We start from the raw sequence: 23,207 nt of genomic DNA, 5'->3' as shown, positions 1-23,207 counted from the left end.
AATAAGTCAAGTAACCCATCTGCAAGACTTGAAAAGCTTCGTTGGCCAGTAATGATCGTTAAACTCAGAAAAGTACAAAAATATTCAAAAATTTTGAAAACAATAGCAAATTTTAACAAAATCTTGCTAAAATTCAAGATATTAAAACCTCCAAAACCATTTAATCATCTCAAGAGACTATCCAGAAACCCTATTTCCAGCTTTAAATAGATTCACTGGCTCATAAAGATCGATAAACTTGGAACATGGATTTTTTATCAAAAAAACTGCTAATGCTCTAGAAACTATGCAACAGCTTATCATCAAACTTTGGAGGAGGTCCCTAGGACTCTGGTGCCGGAAAAAAACGATTAAAAATTCAAAAAGATTTAAAAAAAAACTTGAAAAAATTGCAAATATTTTTTTAAAAATTGCTGATATCAAAATCTTGAAGAAATATCCATTACATCAAGAAGCTATGCAGTAGCCTACAATCAAACCCTAGAGAAGGTTATGTGCCTCTTGAGGCTGGAAAAACCTAAAAAATATTTAAAAATTTTTAAAAATTGCTAAAATGACAGAAAATTACAAAAAAAACAGCTAAAACTGGTGATAATTGATAATAAAAGTTGAAACATAATCCATGGCCATAAAATATTTTTCAGTTACTTATTATCAGAACCTAACGGAAATTTTCTGTAAGGCTGAAAAACCTTAATAATGACAATAAATGTCAAAACTGAAAAAAAAAACAAAATTTGTAAAAAAAAATGCTAAAATTCGTGAAGTAAAAATGCTGAAACCATTCCACTACCACTAGAAACTATGCAGTAACCTTTTATAAAACCCTAGAGGATGTTTCTCGACAGCTAGGGCTGAAAAACTCAAAACATACCCGGCAGATTGCCGGAAAATAGCCACCGTTGATTCCAATAAGCATGATTGGGATTGAAAGAAAAGAAGATATTGAAAAAAGATTTTTGTACAAAAAACATTTTTTAAGTCTGATTTATTTTGATGGTATTTCGTAGTTGAACACAACGTACTTTTGTTTCTTAGAGAGAGGCTACAGGGGCTACTATAAATACCAATAAGCATTAGAGATGGTAACTAAGACTTATAGGAACGACGTTCAAATAGCGGGCATCTAAAATTGGGCTTTATGGGTTTATCCCGTTTCTACTTCTGACTTCAATTTTTTATACTGACTCTGTTCATTTTGAATTGCTTTGCTGAGCAACTGATGTTCAAAATCACTTTTAGCAGAATGAGAGAAGAGAGAAACTAGCCCAGAGAAGTCAAAACGATATCACGCAAAATGTTGAAAAAGCGGCAAAATGAGGTAAAGCGAAACATTTTTTTATTCGACGAAGTAAAAAAATTAGGAGCGCTATAACAGCCGGCTGAGAAGATGAGGGCGGCTATTAAAAATGACAAAAATTTTTAATAAAGCTTAAAAATTGTGAAAATTAGTATAAAATTGCGTGTTTTTAGCGATCGGTTGTTCGCGCGAAGCCACTTTGGTCAATAATTGTGGTGTCTTCGACCTCTAAGAACCGCCCTTCACACCATAAGTATAAGTCTCCAAAACAATTTGAGCTGAAACAGAGCTGAAAGGCTCTAAAAGCACTTAATGCCCACTGGGCGCTACCTGTTTATCCCGTTTTTGAGGACGAAAAGTCAAAAGCGTCAGACGAAAACTCGGTCAAATGAAAAATCGCATAAAAAAAGACAGACAGGACTAATATAATTGCTACAAACTTCGTTTGAGAGCAATTAATTATTGCATGCAAAACAGTTCAAATCAACTGATTAGTTCTACTGAGTACGTATGCAAATCTTTGAAATTCAATTTCGTAAAGTGCGACAAGTTAGAAAGTCTTCGGGTTTCAACTTTGTTCAACTCCGTAACCAATCTCAAGTAATTACTCTGGAAGCCCTGTTCGCATTAAAAACGACTACCTTTTAGAATTAGTTCGACTTTGGCGGGCGTAAGACACTTGGCAGAGAACTCCAGCCACACATTGGCTACTCTCATGAACTCCTGGATGTTGTCCAACTTAAGCACTGCCTTCCACACATCACTCAACAGCTCCCACGTCTCATCAATGGACGATATCTAAAACGACTAGGTAAATTGACAAACAAGCAAACATAACCAACTAACGTCGGGCGAATTGTTCTAAAACGACCCGCGGGCGGTTGGCTTAGGTAGCATCCAGCCGGGGCTTAGGGATGCTAGCACTAGAAGTGATGACAGGAGTGGGGGAGTCACCCGTTTGGGCGGTTAAGGTTGCGAGAAGGAGTTCAAATCGACAGGTGGTGGGTGGGGGGACGATGGTGGGGTCAAAGATTAAGAACCACCCTTCACACCATGAAATTGTCTCCTCAAACAGTTTCGGTAAATCGCATACTCAGAGACTAGTAAAACGTAAGAGCTGCTCTTATAGAGCTGCTCAGCCATTTTACGCCCTCGGGGCTACCGGTTTATCCAGTTTTTGAGGTCGAAAATTTAAAAGGGGTACAGGTAAAAAATCGGTCAAGCAAAAGATTGCATTAAAAAGACCAGAGGACTAATATAATTGCTACAAACTTCGTTTGAGAGCAACTGAACACATTTTCCAGTCAATTTTGGTTTCCCCTTTTTGATTGCTATAGCTTTTGGTTACGAATTCTTGGCAATCCAGTCTGGCGGATTTCTTAATCAACATCAACTTCGATTTCTTAAAAAAAGTCCGTGTTATTGAGAGTTTCCATGAGTGTTTCTTTTCGGACAGGTACCCGCATGAAAATACAGCATGGAGCCAGAATCTGAGAAATCTTATGCTAACAATACCACCATGGGATCCGAACCATGCAATTTCTATGTTGAAATCAGGGTCCAGCTGTTTCCATGCCCAATATAAAATCTTTGTTCCGACCCCTCTTGAGGGTGGAGGAACTATATACTCAAATGGGTTTTTTTTGCTCAGTCAATTTTCGCCGATCGATATATTCATCGTAAAGAGTTGAGACTGGTATCATTAAAAAGCTCGTCCAGCGTAGAATATGGAATTAAAAAGATTTTTAAGTTTCGTTTTCTACAGGGAGTAATCGAGGTTTAAAGTTCTGAGAAAAGTAGAGTGAATTCACCTTGTTTTATTCACATTTTCCGAAATTTTTGACTAATTTTTCGTCAATTTTGCTAAAAATTGTTGCAATTGCAATTTTTGAGAATAGTGTCGTTGATTTTAATTTTAAGGACAAACAAGCCTTGTTGGTTATTCTGATTTAACTTTTCTGTCAAAAACTCTGGATAAATATTTCAAAATTCAGCCTTTTCCATCAAAAACAGCATGAAATAAGCTACTTTAGTCCACTTTGATAAAACTTGCCGAGACTACACTCCCGAAAAACACTACTACAATCTTTGTAAACTCAGAGGGGGGCTATTCCTACTTCAACTTCCACTGAGAGTGCTCTGTAATTAAAACTTTGCTAGCTTTACTCGTTTATTATCAAAAATGCAGAATTTTTTTTTGAGGTTTCAAGTTTCTTTTTATTTCTCTTTTTTATTTCTCTTCGCAAGTTTCTTTTCATTTCTCTTTTTGGTACCTAATCTCGTTAATTACAGGTCAAATATGACATTATGGGTGTCAAGGGAAGGTGTCAAAAGGGATTGATGTCCCAAAATCTATTTTTTTATAGAATGCGTTATGACCTTACTGACTTCGACACCGGTTTTTCACAAAAAAATAAATTAATTTGATTTTTGTCATGTTTGACGTTCCTTTTGTAGACGCAAGAATTATTCTGGATAATTGCAGGTCTCAAAGAATTCCTTTGGATGAATAAACGGCCCTATTTAAATATTTCATTTTGTAATTAATGTTTTTCATGACTTTGGATAATTTTATTTCGAAAAAAAAATCAAAATTATTACATACTTTTGCCCTTTTCTCTTTTTTGTCTATTGTTACCTAGTCTCACTAATAAATGGCCAAATACTACATTATCGGTGCTTGAAGAAGGCGGAAACGAATATATTTTGAGGACCGAAATATGGCTTGACGGTTTTGACCGGGTTTTCTGGCAAGTTTCAATTGAATTTTTTGTTTGGTGTTTTTTTCTGTCGTTCTTTTAGCCGCTTAAAGAAATGAATACGGACAGGTCCTAATGCCTTTCTATAGAAGCATAGGTAATCGTAAGTTTTGGGATATTTTTCTTGATTTCTAATGGTTTTAATTACTTTGAAGTTAATTGTTTTAAAAAAAAATAAGAAACTTTACTGTTTTTGTTCTTTTTTGTCCAAACCTTAATTGTTACCAAACCTTTTTATGGACTGGTCTATATCTCTTCTGTTGAAAAGTTATTTTGTTTAGGTTCATCTGACGGGAGAAATTTCTAAGAATTCTAAGCCCTGGTTAACACAAGAATTGAAACATTTGATTGCCCAAAAACATTTTTTGTTCAATAAATGGAAAAGAAGTCCTGACAGTGAGACGTACAGTGAATTTAAGCGCATAAGAAACTTAGTTAATAGGAGACTAAGGGAGGCGCACAGCAATTTTTGCATCAATTTCTTCCAAAAACTACCAACAAGTAAGGAACAATGGAAATTCATTAAACAAAAGACCAGTCCGAGTGAAAGAGTTGTCAAGGTTGATGAAATCAGATTAGACAGTGGTGAAATTTCAAGGGAACCAAAAAACATTGTCAATTGTCTAAATAGAGCATTTGCTAATCTAGGAGTTTTCAAAGGTTCGAATATTGCTTGTAAATACCCTGATAAACTTAATATACCTGAATTCACATTCAGAACTGTCACTAAAAAAGAACTTTATTCAGTCATTGACTCGCTTGACGATAACAAAGCGGCAGGACCAGGTGAATTCTCAATTCGACTCATAAAGTCTGGCAAATTAGCTATAGGCGCACATCTACAGTTCGCCTTGAATCAGTGCATTAGGGAGAATGTTTTCCCAACAAAAATGAAACTAGCCTATGTAACACCAATTTTTAAAAAAGGTGATAAGCTAGATAGCACAAATTATCGACCAATTTCTGTAACTCCGAGTTTTGCAAAAATTTTTGAGCGCCTCCTCCTGACTCAGATAATGGAGTTCATTGATAAGCATAAAATTATAAACAAAGAGCAATTCGGATTTCAGAAAAAAAAGTCTGCAACAGATGCAGTTCTAGAACTGGTTGAAACAGTTTCGGCTAATCTAGATAAAAGCAAAGAAACTGTGGCTATTTTTCTAGACCTTGCAAAAGCGTTTAATTCCATTTCGCATAACATTTTCCTGAAAAAAATTGAAATGTATGGTTTTTCCCAGGAAGCGAAAGAGTTATTGTTTTCATTTCTTGCCAACCGTAGACAAAAGGTAAAACTTAATGGCGTATTCTCTGATTGTGAAATTTTGAATCACGGTGTGCCACAAGGAACTGTTTTAGGACCACTCATTTTTCTTTTATATGTGAACGATTTCTCATCTAATATAAGCACAACGGAAAAGGTAATTCAATTCGCAGATGACACAAGTATTGTCTGTTGTGGACAGAAAGGTAGCTTTCATGGAAAAGTCACGGAAATTTTACAAAAAACAGAAGAATATGTAGAGATGAACAAACTAACTTTGAATACAAACAAAACCGAATTAATCTTTTTCTCGCGCGATAATTCTGATTTCGGATCTATTTTTTACAAAAACGAAGTTCTCACAACACAAAAAAGTTGCAGATATCTTGGTATTCAAATTGACAGGAATCTTAGTTTTGAGGAGCAGCTGAATAAAACCTTGAAAAAGATGGCTCATGCTATAAGATCAATTTACCTTATAAGACATCAAGTTCCCCTGAACGCGCGCATTCTTCTTCTAAAATCACTTGTGCTTTCGCACTTATCATTTTCGGCAATCTTTTTTCAAAATTTATCTGCAAAAAAACTAAAACGCCTTACCGACAGATTAACTGGGGTATAAAGGTGTGCTTTCTACGCAAAAAGTATAACAAAGCGAGAGATCTGCTAATCCAGACAAAAACCCTACCAGCTGAGCTGATAATAGCGAAAATGTCGCTAATTAAATTTTATTATGATATCGCTAGGCCAGAAAATCCTGAAAATTTTCACGGGTATCTGAGTCTTCATCAAAATACTCGAACAAAACAATTCAAAGTTAGACAAAATGCCGAAACAAGCTTTGGAATGAATTCGATTGTTCGTCAATGCGTACAAAAATGGAATAAGTTACCACATTGGCTTCGGTTGGCAAAAAATGGAAAAGTTTTTAAGAAAACGTTGAATGATTTCTTGCTCTCACAACATGAAAAAATTCCTTTGAATAGTAACGTAGGAGCTTTTAAAAGTTATTTTTATTTTTAGGAAGAAAACAATCGAAAGAAAATTTTAAAATGTGATTCTTTAAGAAGATTGTTGATGTTTATTATATTATTTTGTTTGAATGATTTGAATTATTTTTTGTTTCAGGTATATTTAACCGTATGGTTATAATTTTAATTTACTTGTTGCAAAAAAAAAATAATTAAATTTTCTTTTTTAAAACGGACAAAAAGTTTTTGATGTAATTAATTTTTGTTGTTGTTGTTGTTGTTTGATTTTGCTGTTCGTCTTGACTCGCTTTCTTAATATTGTTATATCACAGCAATTTATTGCTTCAATTTTTACTCCACTGAGTTATTTGCCTTGGAGGCTTTCTTATCGTTCATACACATTTTTTTTTTGAAAAATACTTGGGCTTTTTTGGGATTCCCAAAAAATAATTTTTGTGTTTTCTATCTGTTCCTCATTTGGTAAGCAATTATGCCAAAATTGTGGATGGGCGGGGTCGGAACCTTATGTGCCATCGCACATTGCTGAGCCGCCTTGTCCGATAAACTAAGAAACCTTTACATGTAATTTACATACCCGTCCATGCAAACATTTCTCGCCAAGAATCCGATAGAGTTCTGATTTCCTCACAATCAATCTCGATTGTCTCTCGTCCACGACAACTCCCACCTCGTCTCTCCTTGCCTCACTGATGAACTCTGTGAAGTACTGCAAGTGTCCACAGATATACTCTGGAGGGAATGTTGAGAAGACTGCGTGTTTCAAAATGATGTGTTGTTCACATGTTTTCTTCAGGGCGTCCAAGCCAGTCTCCGATGAATCGCAGATTACACATTGCAGAACCCACTCAATGGCTATAACAAAGAATATTCATTAGTACGCACTTTTGCTAAACTCTGTAAACCCTGCGCGGCAAATTGCCAAATGTGTCTATAAAACGCACAGAAGTTATAGCCAAATCAGAGCGCAATGTTCCATGCTTGCAAGTCACTCAGCAAAGCTCTAATTCCCAGCTCCATTAATTTTACAGTTTAAAGCAAGTACAAACATAGCCGGGCACACGATTGCCGGAACAGCCGCGAAATAGACTAGCCCGCCGTATATTAGAGATAGAAACAGATACAGATATAAGTTGAAAAAGCTATCGACGCCGCTCAAAATGTTAAAAAAACATTCAGCGATAAATTAATTAGGCTTTTTAAAAATCACTTCGCAGAATATCCATAGGAAAAATTATTACACATGAGTTCCTCTGACCTTACACCAAATCAAAATAAACTCAAGTTTTAAAAAGTAAAAGTCATTTTATTGAGTGAAATAATATAACGTTTGATCAAAATTTGATCACAGATGACCTAAAAACTGAGGCAAAAGAGAGTGAGAAATAACGTCATGCGCGCAGATGCCGTTAGTGAGAGGAGGAAGTCATTCAGAAAAGTTGACTTCCAGCTTCGCTGTGTGAACAAATGTGAAACAAAAAAATAGAACCAAACCTGACACAATTTAAAGACTGAACAATTGACTAAACAACAGACTAGACCTAGAATGGACAATAAATGGATTGCAAAACCACTTAGAAAAAAAAATCCGATCAAAATAGAAGCAAAAATCAAGGTCAAACTGTCGCATAAAAAACACAATCGAGAAAAAGATCTTTGCTCAAACACTATTCTCTCACTCTACTTTGACATTGGAGTGAAAGAATTCACGCCCCAAAACCGCTCGCTTTTTCGCTTATGTTTCGGCGCGACCAAAATCACTTCTTCAATTAGATTTCATTAAACAACATACCCGGCAGATTGCCGGAAAATAGCCGCCGTTGATTCCCATAACTCTATTGGGATTGAAAGAAAAGAAAATATCAACAAAAATTGATTTTTGTATAAAAACATTTTTAAGTGCGATTTAATTTGATGTCATTTCGTAATTGAACATATTCCTGCCTCTCAGAGAGAGGCTACAGGGTCTAGTATCAATACCAATAAGCATTATAGATAGTAACTAAAACTTATGAGAACAAAGTTCAAGTACCGGGAATCTAAAAATGGGCTTTATGGTTTTATCCGGTTTCTATTTCTGACTTTGATTTTTTATACTGACTCTCTTTATTTTGAATTCCTTTTCTGAGCAGCTGCTGTTTAAAAGGACTTTGAGCAGAATGACAGAAGAGTGAAACTAGCCTAGAGAAGTCAAAAAGATTTCACGCAAAATGTCGAAAAAGCGTCAAAATGGGTAAAGCGAAAAAAGTTCCGACGAAGTAAAAAAAATAGGAGCGCTATAATAGCCGGCTGAGAAGATGAGGGCGGCTATTAATCATAAATAGGCGAACAATCTCACAAAAAATACAGCCGGAAGAATTCCAGAAAGATGATGCGAAACCAGAAAAGATGATAAAGCATCTGATAAAAAATTACTCTAAGTTTTGACTCCAAAACAATTATTGGCAGAAGACTATGCAACACTTATAGTTTTCTTCCATAAAAAACGACTTTAAAGAAAAAAACTCATGTAGTTAAAACGGAGGTATGGGAAAGGAAATAAGGAGAAAACCAAATTTTATTAAAAGTTTTGAAAAAAATTAGCTTTAGAATATGCAAAAATTTTGAAGATGCTACTTCCCAATCATTTTTATTACTGCTTCTGGTCAAGCATTCAACCACCCGCCCAGAACATTTATAGATTAGAAGAGCAGAGAACGAAAAAAAAACAGGTTAGCAATTTGAATTAATTGTTTCATTGGAAAGTGACTTGGCTAGCTTCTAGTGACTTCCAGCAACAGCTCTATAATAGCTCTGAAGAAAACATTTAACAAGAAAAGAAAGAAACCAAAGCCAAAACAACTACAACAACTTATTTGAACCAAAGGGTTCCCCATGCGCTATAAACACTTGAAGAATACAAAAAGCATTAAAAAACAACGAACTATTAAAAAATCTTAGACAAAAATAATGAATTTTTTTTATATTACGAAAACACATAGGAACGTAAAATCTGCTTTTACATAGAAACTTAAAAACTGCAAAAAACTGCTTTTAAAAGCCACACGTGAAGAAAAAATTTTGCTCGGTTTCAGAATTTTTCTTTTCATCTCAATTTCGCGCTCTCTCGAATACAGTGATATGAAAAAACTTTTCTTTTCGCTCCATTCTTTAGTTTTGTTCAGCACCCAAACCACTACATTTTTTTCACGCATTTCATTTCTTGCTTCAAAATTTACTCCATTAAAATTGATTTTAAAAAAGACTTCTCCAATACTCCTCATCCGGTCGTAAAAAGAACAGCGCCCCAATGCAATTCAAATTATAATACACCACAATATGCCTTCGCTCAGCTCACAGCTACAAAAAGTAAAACTCCATTCGATCAGAGGTCTGGAATAGCAGTTACCTAGATGTGAAAATCATTAACCAAAACAATATTACGAACCTGGTAAGAACAGCTGATAGTAAGCAGGCAGCTCAATGTTACATCCATCCAGAATAGGGGTAACAACAGGAGGTCTCAACTGGTCCAAGCACAACAGGAAGTCGTTGAAGTTGTCCATTAGACAGTCTCTGTACTCGGGTGCCAGTTGCATGCAGGCTCTGCAGAGGTACGCTCGAGTGTAGATTGCAACCAGGGGATCTCCAATTCCTCTAATCATTCGGGTGATTCGTGCTAGTGCGCTTTTATACTCGCCCATTGTGAGGAATCGATAGCACCTACAAAAGGAATAATTTTACTCGGTTAAATTTGAGGCTCTCGCAAAAGGAAAATTGTTCTAACGTGTTTCACGCTTGGATCAGCCGTTCTAATTGATTTCATAACTTAAACTTTCCTGCTGAAGTTTCCAGGTCATTGAGACCTTAAACATATTTATCAACAAAGATACTCATATCAATGTTGTTCGTACTTCACTTATGAAGCATGGAGGAACTATGCTAGAGTAGATTTTTACTGTCAATTATGACCCCCTATTCAACTTGGCCATTATTGATACGTAAAGCTGTTAAGTATTTTCTAGAGATGTATTGTTGTATTTATCATAAATTGCTTAAAACTGTTTAAGCCACCGTCAATCTTTCGCTTATCCGTTAAAGTGGAAGGCCAAGTTCTATCTCAAATTGTGGCAATCTTTTATGACAATTATTAATTCAATTTTTTATTTCATCAGACGAAAGTTGTTTGCCCATTAACCCCCCCCCCCTCTTTGTTGAGTATTTCTGTCCTCGTTAAAGTGAAAGTGGGGGTATAATGATATGGATATGGATTCTGTTTGGGGGTCTAAGCAGGTGCAGCTACTGCAAAATGGACCAGTACTGAATTCGAACCACATCGCTTACTTGCAAGCCTAGTGTGCTACCCATTTAAGCCAACTGGTCTGAGCTCTCGAACTTGGGCATCTCTTATAACCCGTTCTCGCGTTTTTTCTTGTTCTCCAAGGCTTCATTTCTCTAGACAAGTACACGCTGAGCAAGTAGAGCTTCCTGTCAAGCTAATCTTGTGCACAATTTACATTAGGTTGTCCTCTCTCAACCATCTAACACTCCCCTGGTAGCAGAAGGCTTCAGCTAAGTTCTTAGAAATCAGCAGCAAAGGATACCACATATAGAATGCATTTGAACTTCTCTATGAATTCTTTCACACTTCCGGTGGTATCAATCATTCAATATATGCTGGCAAGATTTTACCTCAAATAATCTCACTCTAAAAATAGCTATCCAGAATCATCAGTTTAAACCGAGTATTGATTCACAGCAGCATTTCTTGCAGACTAATTTATATGAATTTAGTGACTTGAATCAATTTGCTCCTGTCTGATTAAGCAGGTAAGTTAAATTTTCCAATATTTCTAACTAAGTTTAACAGATTCAGTTACAAAAATGGTGTAATTTTTACCGTAAGACAGCTGTTTCAGCATACAGCCGCGGCAGCATTTCTCTGACAGAGTATATCTTGTAGAACCAGTTGCGAGCCAACTCCTTCACACTGTCCGGCACTTGATCAGGAGTGAAGTCCTCCGGAAGAAATGACGATTTCCTGCAATCAAAGTACTAAATCAAACATGCTAACTTCGAAATATCTTAAGTTCTTGATCATATTACAGAAAAAATACTGTCGCAACAAAATACAGGCATTCTTTTTCAAAATGTCTTTTCAATTCTTTCAAAAAATTTACATGTAATAATTAAGTAGCTCTTTTCGGGAATATATTCAGCTTTTCATTTCAATTCCATCTACACTACATGTTTAAATTGACAGAACAAGTGAACGTGCTTACAATTTAAGTCTTTTGTAGACGGACTTCCCAAATGTCTCCACAATGTCTGTCACGAGAACAAACTTGCTCGGGTAGAACTCAGTAACTGAAGTGTCCACTAACAGCTTCACACACTGGATCACTATCTTGAATGCCTTCACTTTTTCCTCATTGTTCCAGGCGGTCATAAAACCAGAGTTCATTTCGTCTATCTTGGCAATGTATTCACGTTGAGAGAGGTTTTTCCCACCCGTCATTCCTGTCTCGGCTATGAAAAAAGGGCATCACCAAACATTTCGCTAAATTCTAATTCATCATTTTTTTCTGGAATTTTAAGATACGAGCAAAAAAACAGTAGCGATCATTTTTTAAACGTGCTTATTCTAATTCCGTAATTTAACAGCACCTTGGTACAAATTTTAATTACCTTGGTACAGATGTAATCAGTTCCCGCAAAACCAAGTGTGCGCTCCAACTACAATATGCCAATACAAAGTATATTTTCACGGTAATTGGAAGAACATTTTTTAAATCAAATAACCATGGGCTCCGCTTTTAGAGAATGATGGCCCATTTTCAACCAAAATTAAAAGTTGTTCATATACCCAGATTGATTTTAAATATGAAGGCATAGATTTCAAGCCAGTCAACAAAAGAACCAACCCATTTCTTCTAGTTGATCCAATCGCCTTGCTATTTTCTCCTCGACAGCGTTGCCTTTGAGTGCACTGGCTTTGCTAGTGCCCCCGGCACTGTCCAGTGATATGTTGAGTTTCTCGCTTGTTGTGAATTTTTCCAGGATCTCCACGCGTCTCATAGCCCAAGGCACAAAACAGTCACTGTTCACTCCAATTATCTCTGCAGCCTCGACGCTCTGAATTTATGAAACTATTGTAATAAAACATTATAAAAAATTGGAGCCCATTGAAGCAGTAAGGCTTGAACGGACTTGGCAACCATTTTCAAGAATCATTTATGGTTCCACAGAGGCTATACAAATTTGTCTATATAACAAACACAATTAGTAACTGGCTGTCATAAAAAAAACTACGGGGACGGAAACAGAATGGATCCAAAATTATTTCTAAGATTAGCCTAATTGTTGAGATAAACCTATAAAATAATTTCAGAGATGGACAAGGGAGACATTGATACTAGCACAAAGGCCAATACTGATGATACCTTTGATGTGGAAGAATCGATTTCCCGACCTTTTCTCCGTTATCAAGACCAAACTCCGACAACACCAATTAAACCACTTAAGACTAGGGCCTCAAGCGCCGTGAGCCTCATTTTAGACGACGAAACCGATCTGATGCAAAGCATAGAAAATGCCATTCAAAAATGTATTGCCAAGAATATCCCAACTATAATATCCCAACTATCATTCAAGAAGCGCAGCAAAGAAACATTAAAAAGATGATTAAATAATCTTTCGGAGCTGTGAAGGATGAAGTGCCCGGCGAACTTATGGCAGACTTAAATTTCCAAGAAAGGCTTTGCAATATCGAAACACTATCGGACCTTGCAGAACTTCAAACTTAAAACCGGCGCGAAAACATCCGAATGATAGGAATTGCAAAGAATGAGCAGGAAGTTTGTGGAATTCACAAGGAAAACCGTTGCAGAGATTGAGAAAGCTATCAATGCCACTCTTACTACTGAATGTTTACCTATTGAGCACCGTACGCCATCAACAAGTCAGGAGGGTCCAAGACCAATTAATGCGAGATTTTGTCAACATATTGCTAAAATCAGAATCATCAGTCTGAAGAAAGTAGCAGAAGTGGAGAACATGAACTCTATTCGCATCATGGACAATCTCAGAGCACCGCAAAAGATGTTCTTGTGGTTCTTGAGAAATGACGATCGTCTGGAAAATGTCTGCGCCAGAGAGAACCATGATCTACAATACGAAAGGACATGAAGGAAGTTAGAAGCCAACATCGATCTACGAAATTGGGCTGTTCTTGAAGTACCCATTTGAAACAGTTGAGCGCTGTTTAACAAATATACCCAATAGCAACCAGAAAATAGCGACAGCATTCACAATCTTATTGAAACTATTAAAAAACCTCCCGCGGTCGCCCCGCGTAGTTAAAAGTTAAAGTACCCTTTATATCCTGAATGTGAATCTGCGATCGTGGACGAAACTCTATTTCAATGTACTAGTATAGCACCTTGATACTCTACTGTCTGTAATTTGCTGAAGTGAAACTTGGCGAAGGCTCAGAAAAGAGGATGATCCTCTGTTTTAAAATTAAAGGCTATAATCAATTTTCCTCCAGAGCACAAGACTCTATTGCAGATGGTGTTATGATCCCAAATTAAAAAAAGATTTGGATAAGTGTCTTGAAATGATACCAAGTTCAATGCCATCAGTATTCTCTGGTGATTTTAATATAGACACGTTGGTTAACAAACACCTCAAGAAGCAATATCTGATTGTTATCGATTCAATTGGCTGTGATATGTTGGTCGAGAAACCAACAAGAGTAGCTGGTGCAGCTCCCACCTGCCTTGATTACTTTTTACCAAAAAATATAAGCAAGTTCAGCAGAGGTACTCAAAAATCAGAACATTACCGATCACTGGGCAATCCTGTTTTTCTGTGTCAACAATACACGAGCAATTGTATTTTTTGGGATACTGGTTTTCTAAAATCTGAACACTAAACATTGAACTACGTTTTCACGTTAAACCACGAGTTGCAAAAATCAGATATCACTGACCAGAACGACATTAATGATTCATTTGCTTATATTTATCAAATTGTCTCTGAGGTCACTGACTAGTTCGCTCCCCTGCGAAGGTGCGGAAAGCTAAAGACAAGAGCTCCTCAATGGTTTTCCAAACGGCTAAAAAAAGTGCGACCCAAACGCAACAAACTACAGAGACAGTGGAATACGGACTCTAGTGATGACAACCGGAACAAAAATCAAAAAGCCGCGTAAAAAAGTTGAAAAAGAGGGAGACCTCAAAAAACCACATTTCAAAAATATGTTCAGGTCCTTTATAAGAGACTCAAGGCAAACATTCAAGTTATAAAATGATTTGAACGGTCAATCCGTTAAGGACAAGGCTCTGAAAGCACTGTCATTGTGCGTAACGGGTACCGATCCGCCGCCATTGTCGAAAGACAACTTTTTCAGCTCTGTGCGTGAATACCTCAGTATCCCTAACTAGAGTCCTTCCTATTTTTCCTGAGAGTTTTCAATTTTTTTGTTCCCTGCGAAAGAATTAGAAGGTTCAGAAAATAATCAAATAATTTTATAAACCTTTGTCTGGAGACGATCATCTGAGCAAAATCGTATTGAAAGACACTGCCACTGTGATTGTATAGCGTTTCTCAAAATTTAAACATGGGCTTCAATCAAGGACATTTCCCAAGTGAACTAAAACGGGCAAAGGTTATACCCATCCGCAAACCTGGCTCCAAATTGGTTGAAAACAATTACAGGCCAATTTCTCTTCTGGCAGTTTTCAGCAAAATCTTCGAGAGGGAAATTCACAAAGTACATTGATAATTTGAAAGATTTAACATATTTTATAGCAAGAAATTTAGATTTCGAAAGAAGCATAGCTGCAATGACTCATTGACAGATCTGAGAGAGAGACTCAGACGTCAAAAAAATAACTCACTTACTATTTCTTTTTCTCCGGTTAAGATAGGCATTTGATTCTGTTGATCATGAAATCCTTTTAAAAAACTGTTTTGCTACGCTATTCGTGGAAGTGCTTTTAAATGGTTAAGTTTCTTATCAAACAGAGTGCAGAGAGTTGAGTTGCAAGGCAATAACTCACCCTGAAGAGAACCATCTTGTGGTATTTCACAGGGATCAATCTTGGGTCTTCTTCTCTTCCTTACATACGTAAAAGACATCCCTTTGTCGCAAAATAGTTGACGTATTTTGTTTGCAGATGACACCAAGTTGTCGGGCGTTGGTGTGTCTCCCGATAGTATCGCCAGTGGCCTAAAATCTGTGAGTGATTCGCTGAACACCAAAAAACTAGAACTCAACCTTAAGAAAACCATTTGCATGACAATAGGAAAAAGTGTTTCCAACACTATCATCCCCTTTAATCTTAACAACTGTGTTGTAAAACGTGAAACTGTATGAAAGTATTTGAGAATTATGCTGAATTCTAATTTTTCGATTGTTTCTAATCAACTGTGTTGTAAAACGTGAAATCACAAAGGAGCTCATTCTGTATTACAACTCTATTGTCAAATCTATCATACAAAAAGGTGTCTTGGTTTACGGCTGTCGCATTTCTTCAACGCTGCTTCGCATACCGCAAATGCAAAAGAAAATCCTAAATTTATTCACTTCAGGAAAAATGAACTTCAAAGTCCTTCGAAGTTCAAACCAGCGTTTCCTGAAACAAAAGTAATGCAGAACCAAAATCAAAATAAATTCTATATACTTCAAATCCACTAAATTATACACTTCTCAAGTATCAACAGAAAGAGTTCCCGTAAACGCCGGGAGCCTGTCCTCTGGCCAGCGCACTTTCTTCGTACACGGTTCCTGTTAATTCCTCTTTCCTCACTTAGATCGTGTTTTGCGTGTTGTAAAATGGTACCCCTTGCCTGCAAGCTACAAGATGTTCAAAACAGGATTGCCGTTTCTCTGATTTTTGCATATTCAGCCCGAGAAGGGAAGAAAAAATATCCGACCCCGCAGCAATGCCTGCCATAACCACTGTAAAGATTGGTGCAAATTAAAATGAGTAGAAAAAGAAGACAAGGAGACTCGTTACTGTGATGTTCCGACTCGAGCTTATCAACATTCTTTACTTAATTGTCAACCAAATGACGATATAACAAAAACAGATATTTGAGGTTAAAACAATCGTTACACAATCTAACCACTAATTGAAATACATAATGCCATGACATATTACAGTGCCAAAGAGATCTGCCGTTAAAGAGACTACGAGAAAAAAAAACAAACAACAAAATTAGCAAAAACAAAATTTCACGGCAAAAACTCAATATCAAAATTCAAAAGCACCTTGTACTAACGTCAAAAAGCAGTCATATACAACTTTAATTACACAATATTACTTTTTCCTAACTAAACAGCAGATGGAAATATTTTTAAATGAGATTAGGTAAAGTCGACAAAGAGAACGAATAATTAGGCGAAATTCAAAAATTAATCAAAATTTTTTCAACAAGAAATTTCAAAAGTCTTAAAAAGCATTAGCCTTTAACTAAATAAACCTTGACAAATTACTAAAAATTTATTACGAAACCAAAAAGATCTGTCTTTGGTTAGACTAAGCCAAAGAAACTAAAGATGCAGAAAGACTCAAAAATTACAAACGATTTGCGAAAACGTAAATAATTGATACCATTTAAGTCATTAGCTATTATCTGAATATTATGTACTTTTAATTCAATTGTTATTTCTACTATTTCAGCTAAAGGATTTATACTGAGATATTAACTAAGTTTACCTTGGCCACATTTGAAAACCATTGGTATCTGTTAGTACGCGATTGCGTAGAAAGAAGAGAAAAAAAATCACTAAACTCACCACTCAAAAAACATTTATAAAAACGCATTTTGTACAACAAACAAAAAGTCAGTCAGCAATCAAATAAGAAGATACGTTATGCAATACAAGGAATTGGACGGGACCTCTCAATGGTGAAAATAAGTTAAGGAGTTGACGAAAAGACGAAACAAAAACTGAAGTTTGAAAAAAATTGGAAAAGTATATCATAAACTTTAAGACTACTCGCTATAAACTGAATGCTTCGGGTAACATCATTCATTCAATCTTCAATTACAAGCATATGCAACCGGTCAGCAACTTAAGGCTACCCAAAGAACAAAAAAAACAGGAAACAGCAAATTCAAGAAAAAAAATTGAGCGAGAAAAGTGTCAAAGGCATTAAAAAGTAAACTTTTCAATAAAAACTTTTCTAGTTTCAAATAATTTCGTTTAACAGCAATGGGATTCTTCTTTTTTAACAATATAACTTCAAAAAATCACCAAATATGAAAAAATACATTAGAACCACGAAATTTTTGAGAAAAATCGTAACATCAACGCCATAAAATTCAAAAGCTTTCAACGGAAGCCAGTAAATACGCTAAATTGATTAGACGACAACGTTGTTTGCCCAATTTCATCATTAAACCATTACAACACGTCATTGCCTATGAAAACAACAACAAATACAGGCAAAAACGAAAAATTCAATAGAAAAGTGCCTGAAGAAAGTGTGGAAGCATTTTTAATCATAAGCTCTACTCTGAAAACTTTATCTATGATCCCTTGAACGTCTTTTCCAAATCAATGAGAACTATCAGTATAAGGATAATGAGATAACATTTCAAAAGGAACCAAAAATAAGAAAAAGTATCCAAAAAAACTATGATAACCCGTGGCATTAATGTCTTAAAACTATTAGGTAGAAGATAAAACCGGAAACCAGATTAATTTTGTATGCAGTAGAGAAAAATAGGGTTCTCTCAATACTGAGACTGACTAACAGTTTACGAAAAAAGTTTAAGATAAAAAAATTATTTTTAAGGTTTTTAACAGCCATTAAATTCAATAGCTTTCAACAGAAGCCAATAAATACACTGCAATATGCCCGGATGGGAGAAAAGAGATATATTTCACACAGAGTTAAACAAAAAAGCATCTCAAAAAGTCTAATGACTATGAAAACAAGAACAAAAACAGGCAAAAGCCAAAAACTCAGTAGGAAAATCCGAGAAGAAAATGTCGGAGCCATTTAGAACATACGCTTTTCTCTGAAAACTTCTTCTGAACCACGAAATTTTTGAGAAAAATCATAATATCAACGCCATAAAATTCAAAAGCTTTCAACGGAAGCCAGTAAATACGCTAAATTGATTAGACGACAACGTTGTTTGCCCAATTTCATCATTAAACCATTACAACACGTCATTGCCTATGAAAACAACAACAAATACAGGCAAAAACGAAAAATTCAATAGAAAAGTGCCTGAAGAAAGTGTGGAAGCATTTTTAATCATAAGCTCTACTCTGAAAACTTTATCTATGATCCCTTGAACGTCTTTTCCAAATCAATGAGAACTATCAGTATAAGGATAATGAGATAACATTTCAAAAGGAACCAAAAATAAGAAAAAGTATCCAAAAAAACTATGATAACCCGTGGCATTAATGTCTTAAAACTATTAGGTAGAAGATAAAACCGGAAACCAGATTAATTTTGTATGCAGTAGAGAAAAATAGGGTTCTCTCAATACTGAGACTGACTAACAGTTTACGAAAAAAAGTTTAAGATAAAAAAATTATTTTTAAGGTTTTTAACAGCCATTAAATTCAATAGCTTTCAACAGAAGTCAATAAATACACTGCAATATGCCCGGATGGGAGAAAAGAGATATATTTCACACAGAGTTAAACAAAAAAGCATCTCAAAAAGTCTAATGACTATGAAAACAAGAACAAAAACAGGCAAAAGCCAAAAACTCAGTAGGAAAATCCGAGAAGAAAATGTCGGAGCCATTTAGAACATACGCTTTTCTCTGAAAACTTCTTCTGTGATCCACTGAACGTCTTTTTTGGGCCAACGGGAGCAATCAAAATTTGGATGATGTGATAGGAGTTCAAAAGTAACCAAAAATACGAAAATATCCACAAAAATTTTTTAAAAAATTGAGATCTTATGTCATTGAAGTCATAGATCCACTATGTAGTAGATAAAACCGCTAACCAGATAAAAACTGGTTGCAGTAGGAAGGAAGAGGGTCCTGTCATTACTGAGACTGACTTACAGTTCACGAAAATAAGTTTATGATTGGTTAATGTTCAGAAAAATTATTTTTAAAGTCTTAACAGCCAATAGCTGTCCACTCAAAGCGCTAGATATGTTCACTTAATGCCCACTACGGAACATATTAAACCTTTAGTCAATGAGTTCATGCCATAGGACTCCAAAAAATTAGTAGATCCTCAAAAAGAAAATCAAATTTTCATTTAAAATTACGAGAATTCAGTGGCGAAGACAAAAAATATTAGCAATTCCTTGAAAACGAATTTTTTGTTCATTGGGCTTCATTTGACTGTAAATGAGGTTCGTCGTTACAGGTACTTCAATATGAAAAGTGACTAGTCCTTAGGTGACTTAAAAAACAAAAAATATGAAAAGTTTTCTAAAAAATAGCTCTCAAGTAAATATAATACGAAATTTTTTTCAAAGTAAACTTCCCTATGAGACAGGAATTAGTCTTTTATCGCCTTTCGTCTATAAGGAACACAAAATTGATTCATTTTGTGGCGTGTAATGTAATTTTTAATTAATATTTTTATTGAAGAAATCTTAATTTGGAGAAAATTTTCACTAAAAGTGAACAAAATCATGGCAAATATCCCGTGTTCACACAAAACTTCAATCCTCGATAACTCCTCGAAAAACATGCAATTCAAAAACATATCCGGCAGATTGCCGGAATAGCTGCGAAATAGACTTGCGTGCCGTAAAATACAGATGGAAAAAGATACAGAAGTGAGTTGATAATAGTTATCGCCGCCGCCTATAAAACTTACAAGTTTATTTCAAAGGAGGTTGTTTTTGGGTGCAAAAAAATTTTCCCTGTCGCGTCTCGAACCGGCAATCTCCGGATTAACAGCCAGTCGCCTTAACCACTCGGCTGTCGGACCATACAATCTGTTTTCGTACAATCAACTTTGTTTTAGGAACAGATTCTGTTTCTGAATAACCGCAATTTAGGTCACGCAGAAAGCGTGAAATCAAGCGCGAAAAAGCCATTTAAGCAGTGACGAGACAGAATGTTCTAGAACAAATGTAAAACGAAAATGAAGCGTCAGACGACGAAACAAAAAAAACCAAGAGCACCGCAATATAGCTACGCTCAGCTTACAGCTTCGCAGCTATAAAAAAATCTTTTTAATTTTGAATTCTGCACTGGAACAGCTTTTTAATGATACCACTCACATTTCTCTACGATGAATATATCGATCGGCCAAAATTGACTGAACAAAAAAAACCCATTTGAGTATAGTTCCTCCCCCCACAAGTGGGTCGGAACAATAAAGGAAAAAGATTGGAAGTAAAAAAAAAACTTGTCCATTTATCAAATTTTTTGTTTCAGGGTGGCCGTTTTGAAGGTCCTGGGCCTCGTAGCCTGTCCTTTCTAGGTTAGACAGTGCCAGCATTATTGCTTACTTTGTTTAATTAAATTATGTTTGATGATCGCTGTGTATTTATCTATATTAGAGAAATAAATTCTTCCTTTCTAGTAAGATTTGCTGTGGTATCCGATCAATTCCTACATGGTATTGCATATGATGCAGAGGTTCTGTGACTCTGATGAAGTGACAGAGAAAAAGATGCATTGATCGAAGCAGTTCTAGCTGTAAGTCAGAATTTGGAAGTGACGTTACAAGAGTCATGTAACCAAGCGTGAAACTGAAGTTTGAAAATCTGGCATTGCATATAGAAAATCTGGCATCTTAAAAGTTGCACGTTTGTGTTTAAATGCCAAGCCAAGTCAGCCCGGAACCTCTCAGTCCGGCGTCCCAAGTTGACAGTTTACGATAAGGATAGTGAGAATACAATAAAAACGTCAAGTTGTATTTTGAAATTTCCATGTATATTAAACTGAATGTAGTGATGTCTTGGGTTTACTTTCGGCTAATTAATTACTGTAAGAGGACGTCATTCCTGGCGTCAAAATGAGGCACGGCATTTGTGACCTGAAAACTTACAAATAATTAAGCAAACGAAATTGCCCCAATTAAGAGCTGCCGTAAAGGTGTGAAAGTTTTTTTTTTAAATCACATAAAAAGCATTCTGAGATGCGATGACATCTAAGAGATATAGCTTACAGATGCATTTGACATAATGCTGCTTCGTCTCTGCTGATTTTGAATCCGAAAAGAGTTGCTGGCCGACAAGTTGCCTGGACTCCTGCGTCCTCCTAAGTCTGGCGTCCTATTGGGTCCAGCAGCCAGGTTAGCACCAAGAGGATCATTTAACGCAGCAGCTGATTGGAGGTTAGAGGCACTTTCGGCTGCAGCAAGTATCGCCATTTTAGACAAAGGGTCGTCAAACTCTTTGGCCGTTAGTTTGGGGCTCATACCTGCAGTAGTTGCAGATCTGACAACCTGAAAAGATTTCACTGCCAATTATTGAAAGATATAAACTTGCGATTTACAAACATAGTTCCATTCATTCCACACATAAGTGAAGTTTGGATGTCATTTTATTCTTGTAGAAAAATAAGTTAAAGCTGAACGGAAAGCTTAAATCTTAAATTTTTCTTTGGGAATGATTTAATAACGAAATTAGAAACCAAGTTTATCAATTACCTTGATTTTCAATATGCAAAATAGGTTAATGACATGCAAAAATTTGCATTTTGGAGCCAGTTTTCACAATGTCAATGAAGCATATCAGACTGTGTTACCCAGTCTAATGTAATTTTTTCTTCAGAAAAATGTTCCTCGACAATACAGATAAAGTTCAACTGCAACTAACCTGTGACTTTTGAGCATCAACTTTCTTTACGTTCAGCAAAGGGTCAAATTCACATTCGGACGTTTCTGGAAAATGTTTTAGGTTTTCGGCTATTGAGAGATCTTTAGCCCTCCAAATAGCGGGAACCAGGGGGTTAGTTGGAATAGCCGAGACGCGTCTAACAGCAGCTACAGGCTTCTCTGCTGTTTCCACGGCCATTACAGGTATCTTATCTGTAAAAGACAACAAAATCCAATCCCTCTAATATTGTTTCTATAATACCGAGAAAAGGAACAACAAACCAATTTGCACCGGAAATTGCCACATCTATCATACAGCTGCAAATATGTTCTAGTTTCGCATAAGTAATATAAAACAAATGCCGAATGCAATTTTGCAATTTCATAAAGGTCTAACAATAGAACAAATAATCTGGGCTTCTCTGGTGAAAAAAAATGGTTCTCTATCTGCAGGCAACTTTCAGCGATTGGATAATCAAGCAATGGATTATGGATGATAAGGGTCATCCATAAAGGGAGCTGAAAGCAACCGTCAATTACAGAATAACCAATTAAGAGCATTAGGGTTACTAAAGAAACACTCCACATGCCCCTATCATATTCTGCCTCATTCCATTAAAAAAAAACAAAATATTCACCCTGCATTAAAAAATTTTGAACTTTTATGATTAAAAAAAACTTTGCACAACAAGCAGGACACCAATCTTTGCAAAAAGAGACATTCATGCTCGGGACAAAACTTCACACCGACATAAAGTAAATTACTAAAATTTGATTTCGACAAGATGTTCAGCCCAAATACTCATGTGATAATTAAAACAAAAAACAAGTAGGTTCGAAAATGTGCTTTTGCACAATGTTCTGACCCCGCTCAAACACGTTCTTGAATTAATTGTCCAACAAATGAGGAAGAGATGAACTATTTAAACAATAACACATTAGAGAGCCGATGATTCCCATGAAGGAGAGTAAGAGACAAACTAATCAACAACATCAAATAAGAATAACAAGCATTACTTATGACCAAAAACTCAATGAAAAATTCCATGAAACTCAATTTAAAAAACTTAACGAAAAAGTCAAAATATCATCAGACGAAAAATGAACTAAATTAAATAACTTGCAATTCACGAGAAAACAA

The 23,207-nt window shown here is 35.8% G+C and overlaps 1 protein-coding gene across 1 annotated transcript in view; it reads right to left on the bottom strand.

The window, feature by feature from the left end:
* LOC142344600 (VPS35 endosomal protein-sorting factor-like) overlaps positions 1 to 22,275 on the bottom strand; it is a 37,442-nt gene extending 15,167 nt beyond the window's left edge. The window contains exons 1-8 of the mRNA XM_075396393.1: positions 22,068 to 22,275; positions 21,416 to 21,694; positions 12,213 to 12,423; positions 11,571 to 11,817; positions 11,189 to 11,329; positions 9,737 to 10,011; positions 6,887 to 7,164; positions 1,942 to 2,098 (exon numbers count right to left, since the gene is read on the bottom strand). Coding sequence (XP_075252508.1) covers positions 1,942 to 2,098; positions 6,887 to 7,164; positions 9,737 to 10,011; positions 11,189 to 11,329; positions 11,571 to 11,817; positions 12,213 to 12,423; positions 21,416 to 21,694; positions 22,068 to 22,265 — 1,786 coding nt within the window. The 5' untranslated portion in view covers positions 22,266 to 22,275. The remainder of the gene's footprint in view (positions 1 to 1,941; positions 2,099 to 6,886; positions 7,165 to 9,736; positions 10,012 to 11,188; positions 11,330 to 11,570; positions 11,818 to 12,212; positions 12,424 to 21,415; positions 21,695 to 22,067) is intronic.
* Between the last annotated feature and the right edge of the window lie 932 nt (positions 22,276 to 23,207).

Source organism: Convolutriloba macropyga, chromosome 8 (assembly GCF_964194025.1).
Source record: "Convolutriloba macropyga chromosome 8, txConMacr16.3, whole genome shotgun sequence".
NCBI lineage: Eukaryota > Metazoa > Xenacoelomorpha > Acoela > Convolutidae > Convolutriloba > Convolutriloba macropyga.
Note: the sequence above shows the minus strand (reverse complement) of the source record. Positions and strands in the feature narration are given on the sequence as shown.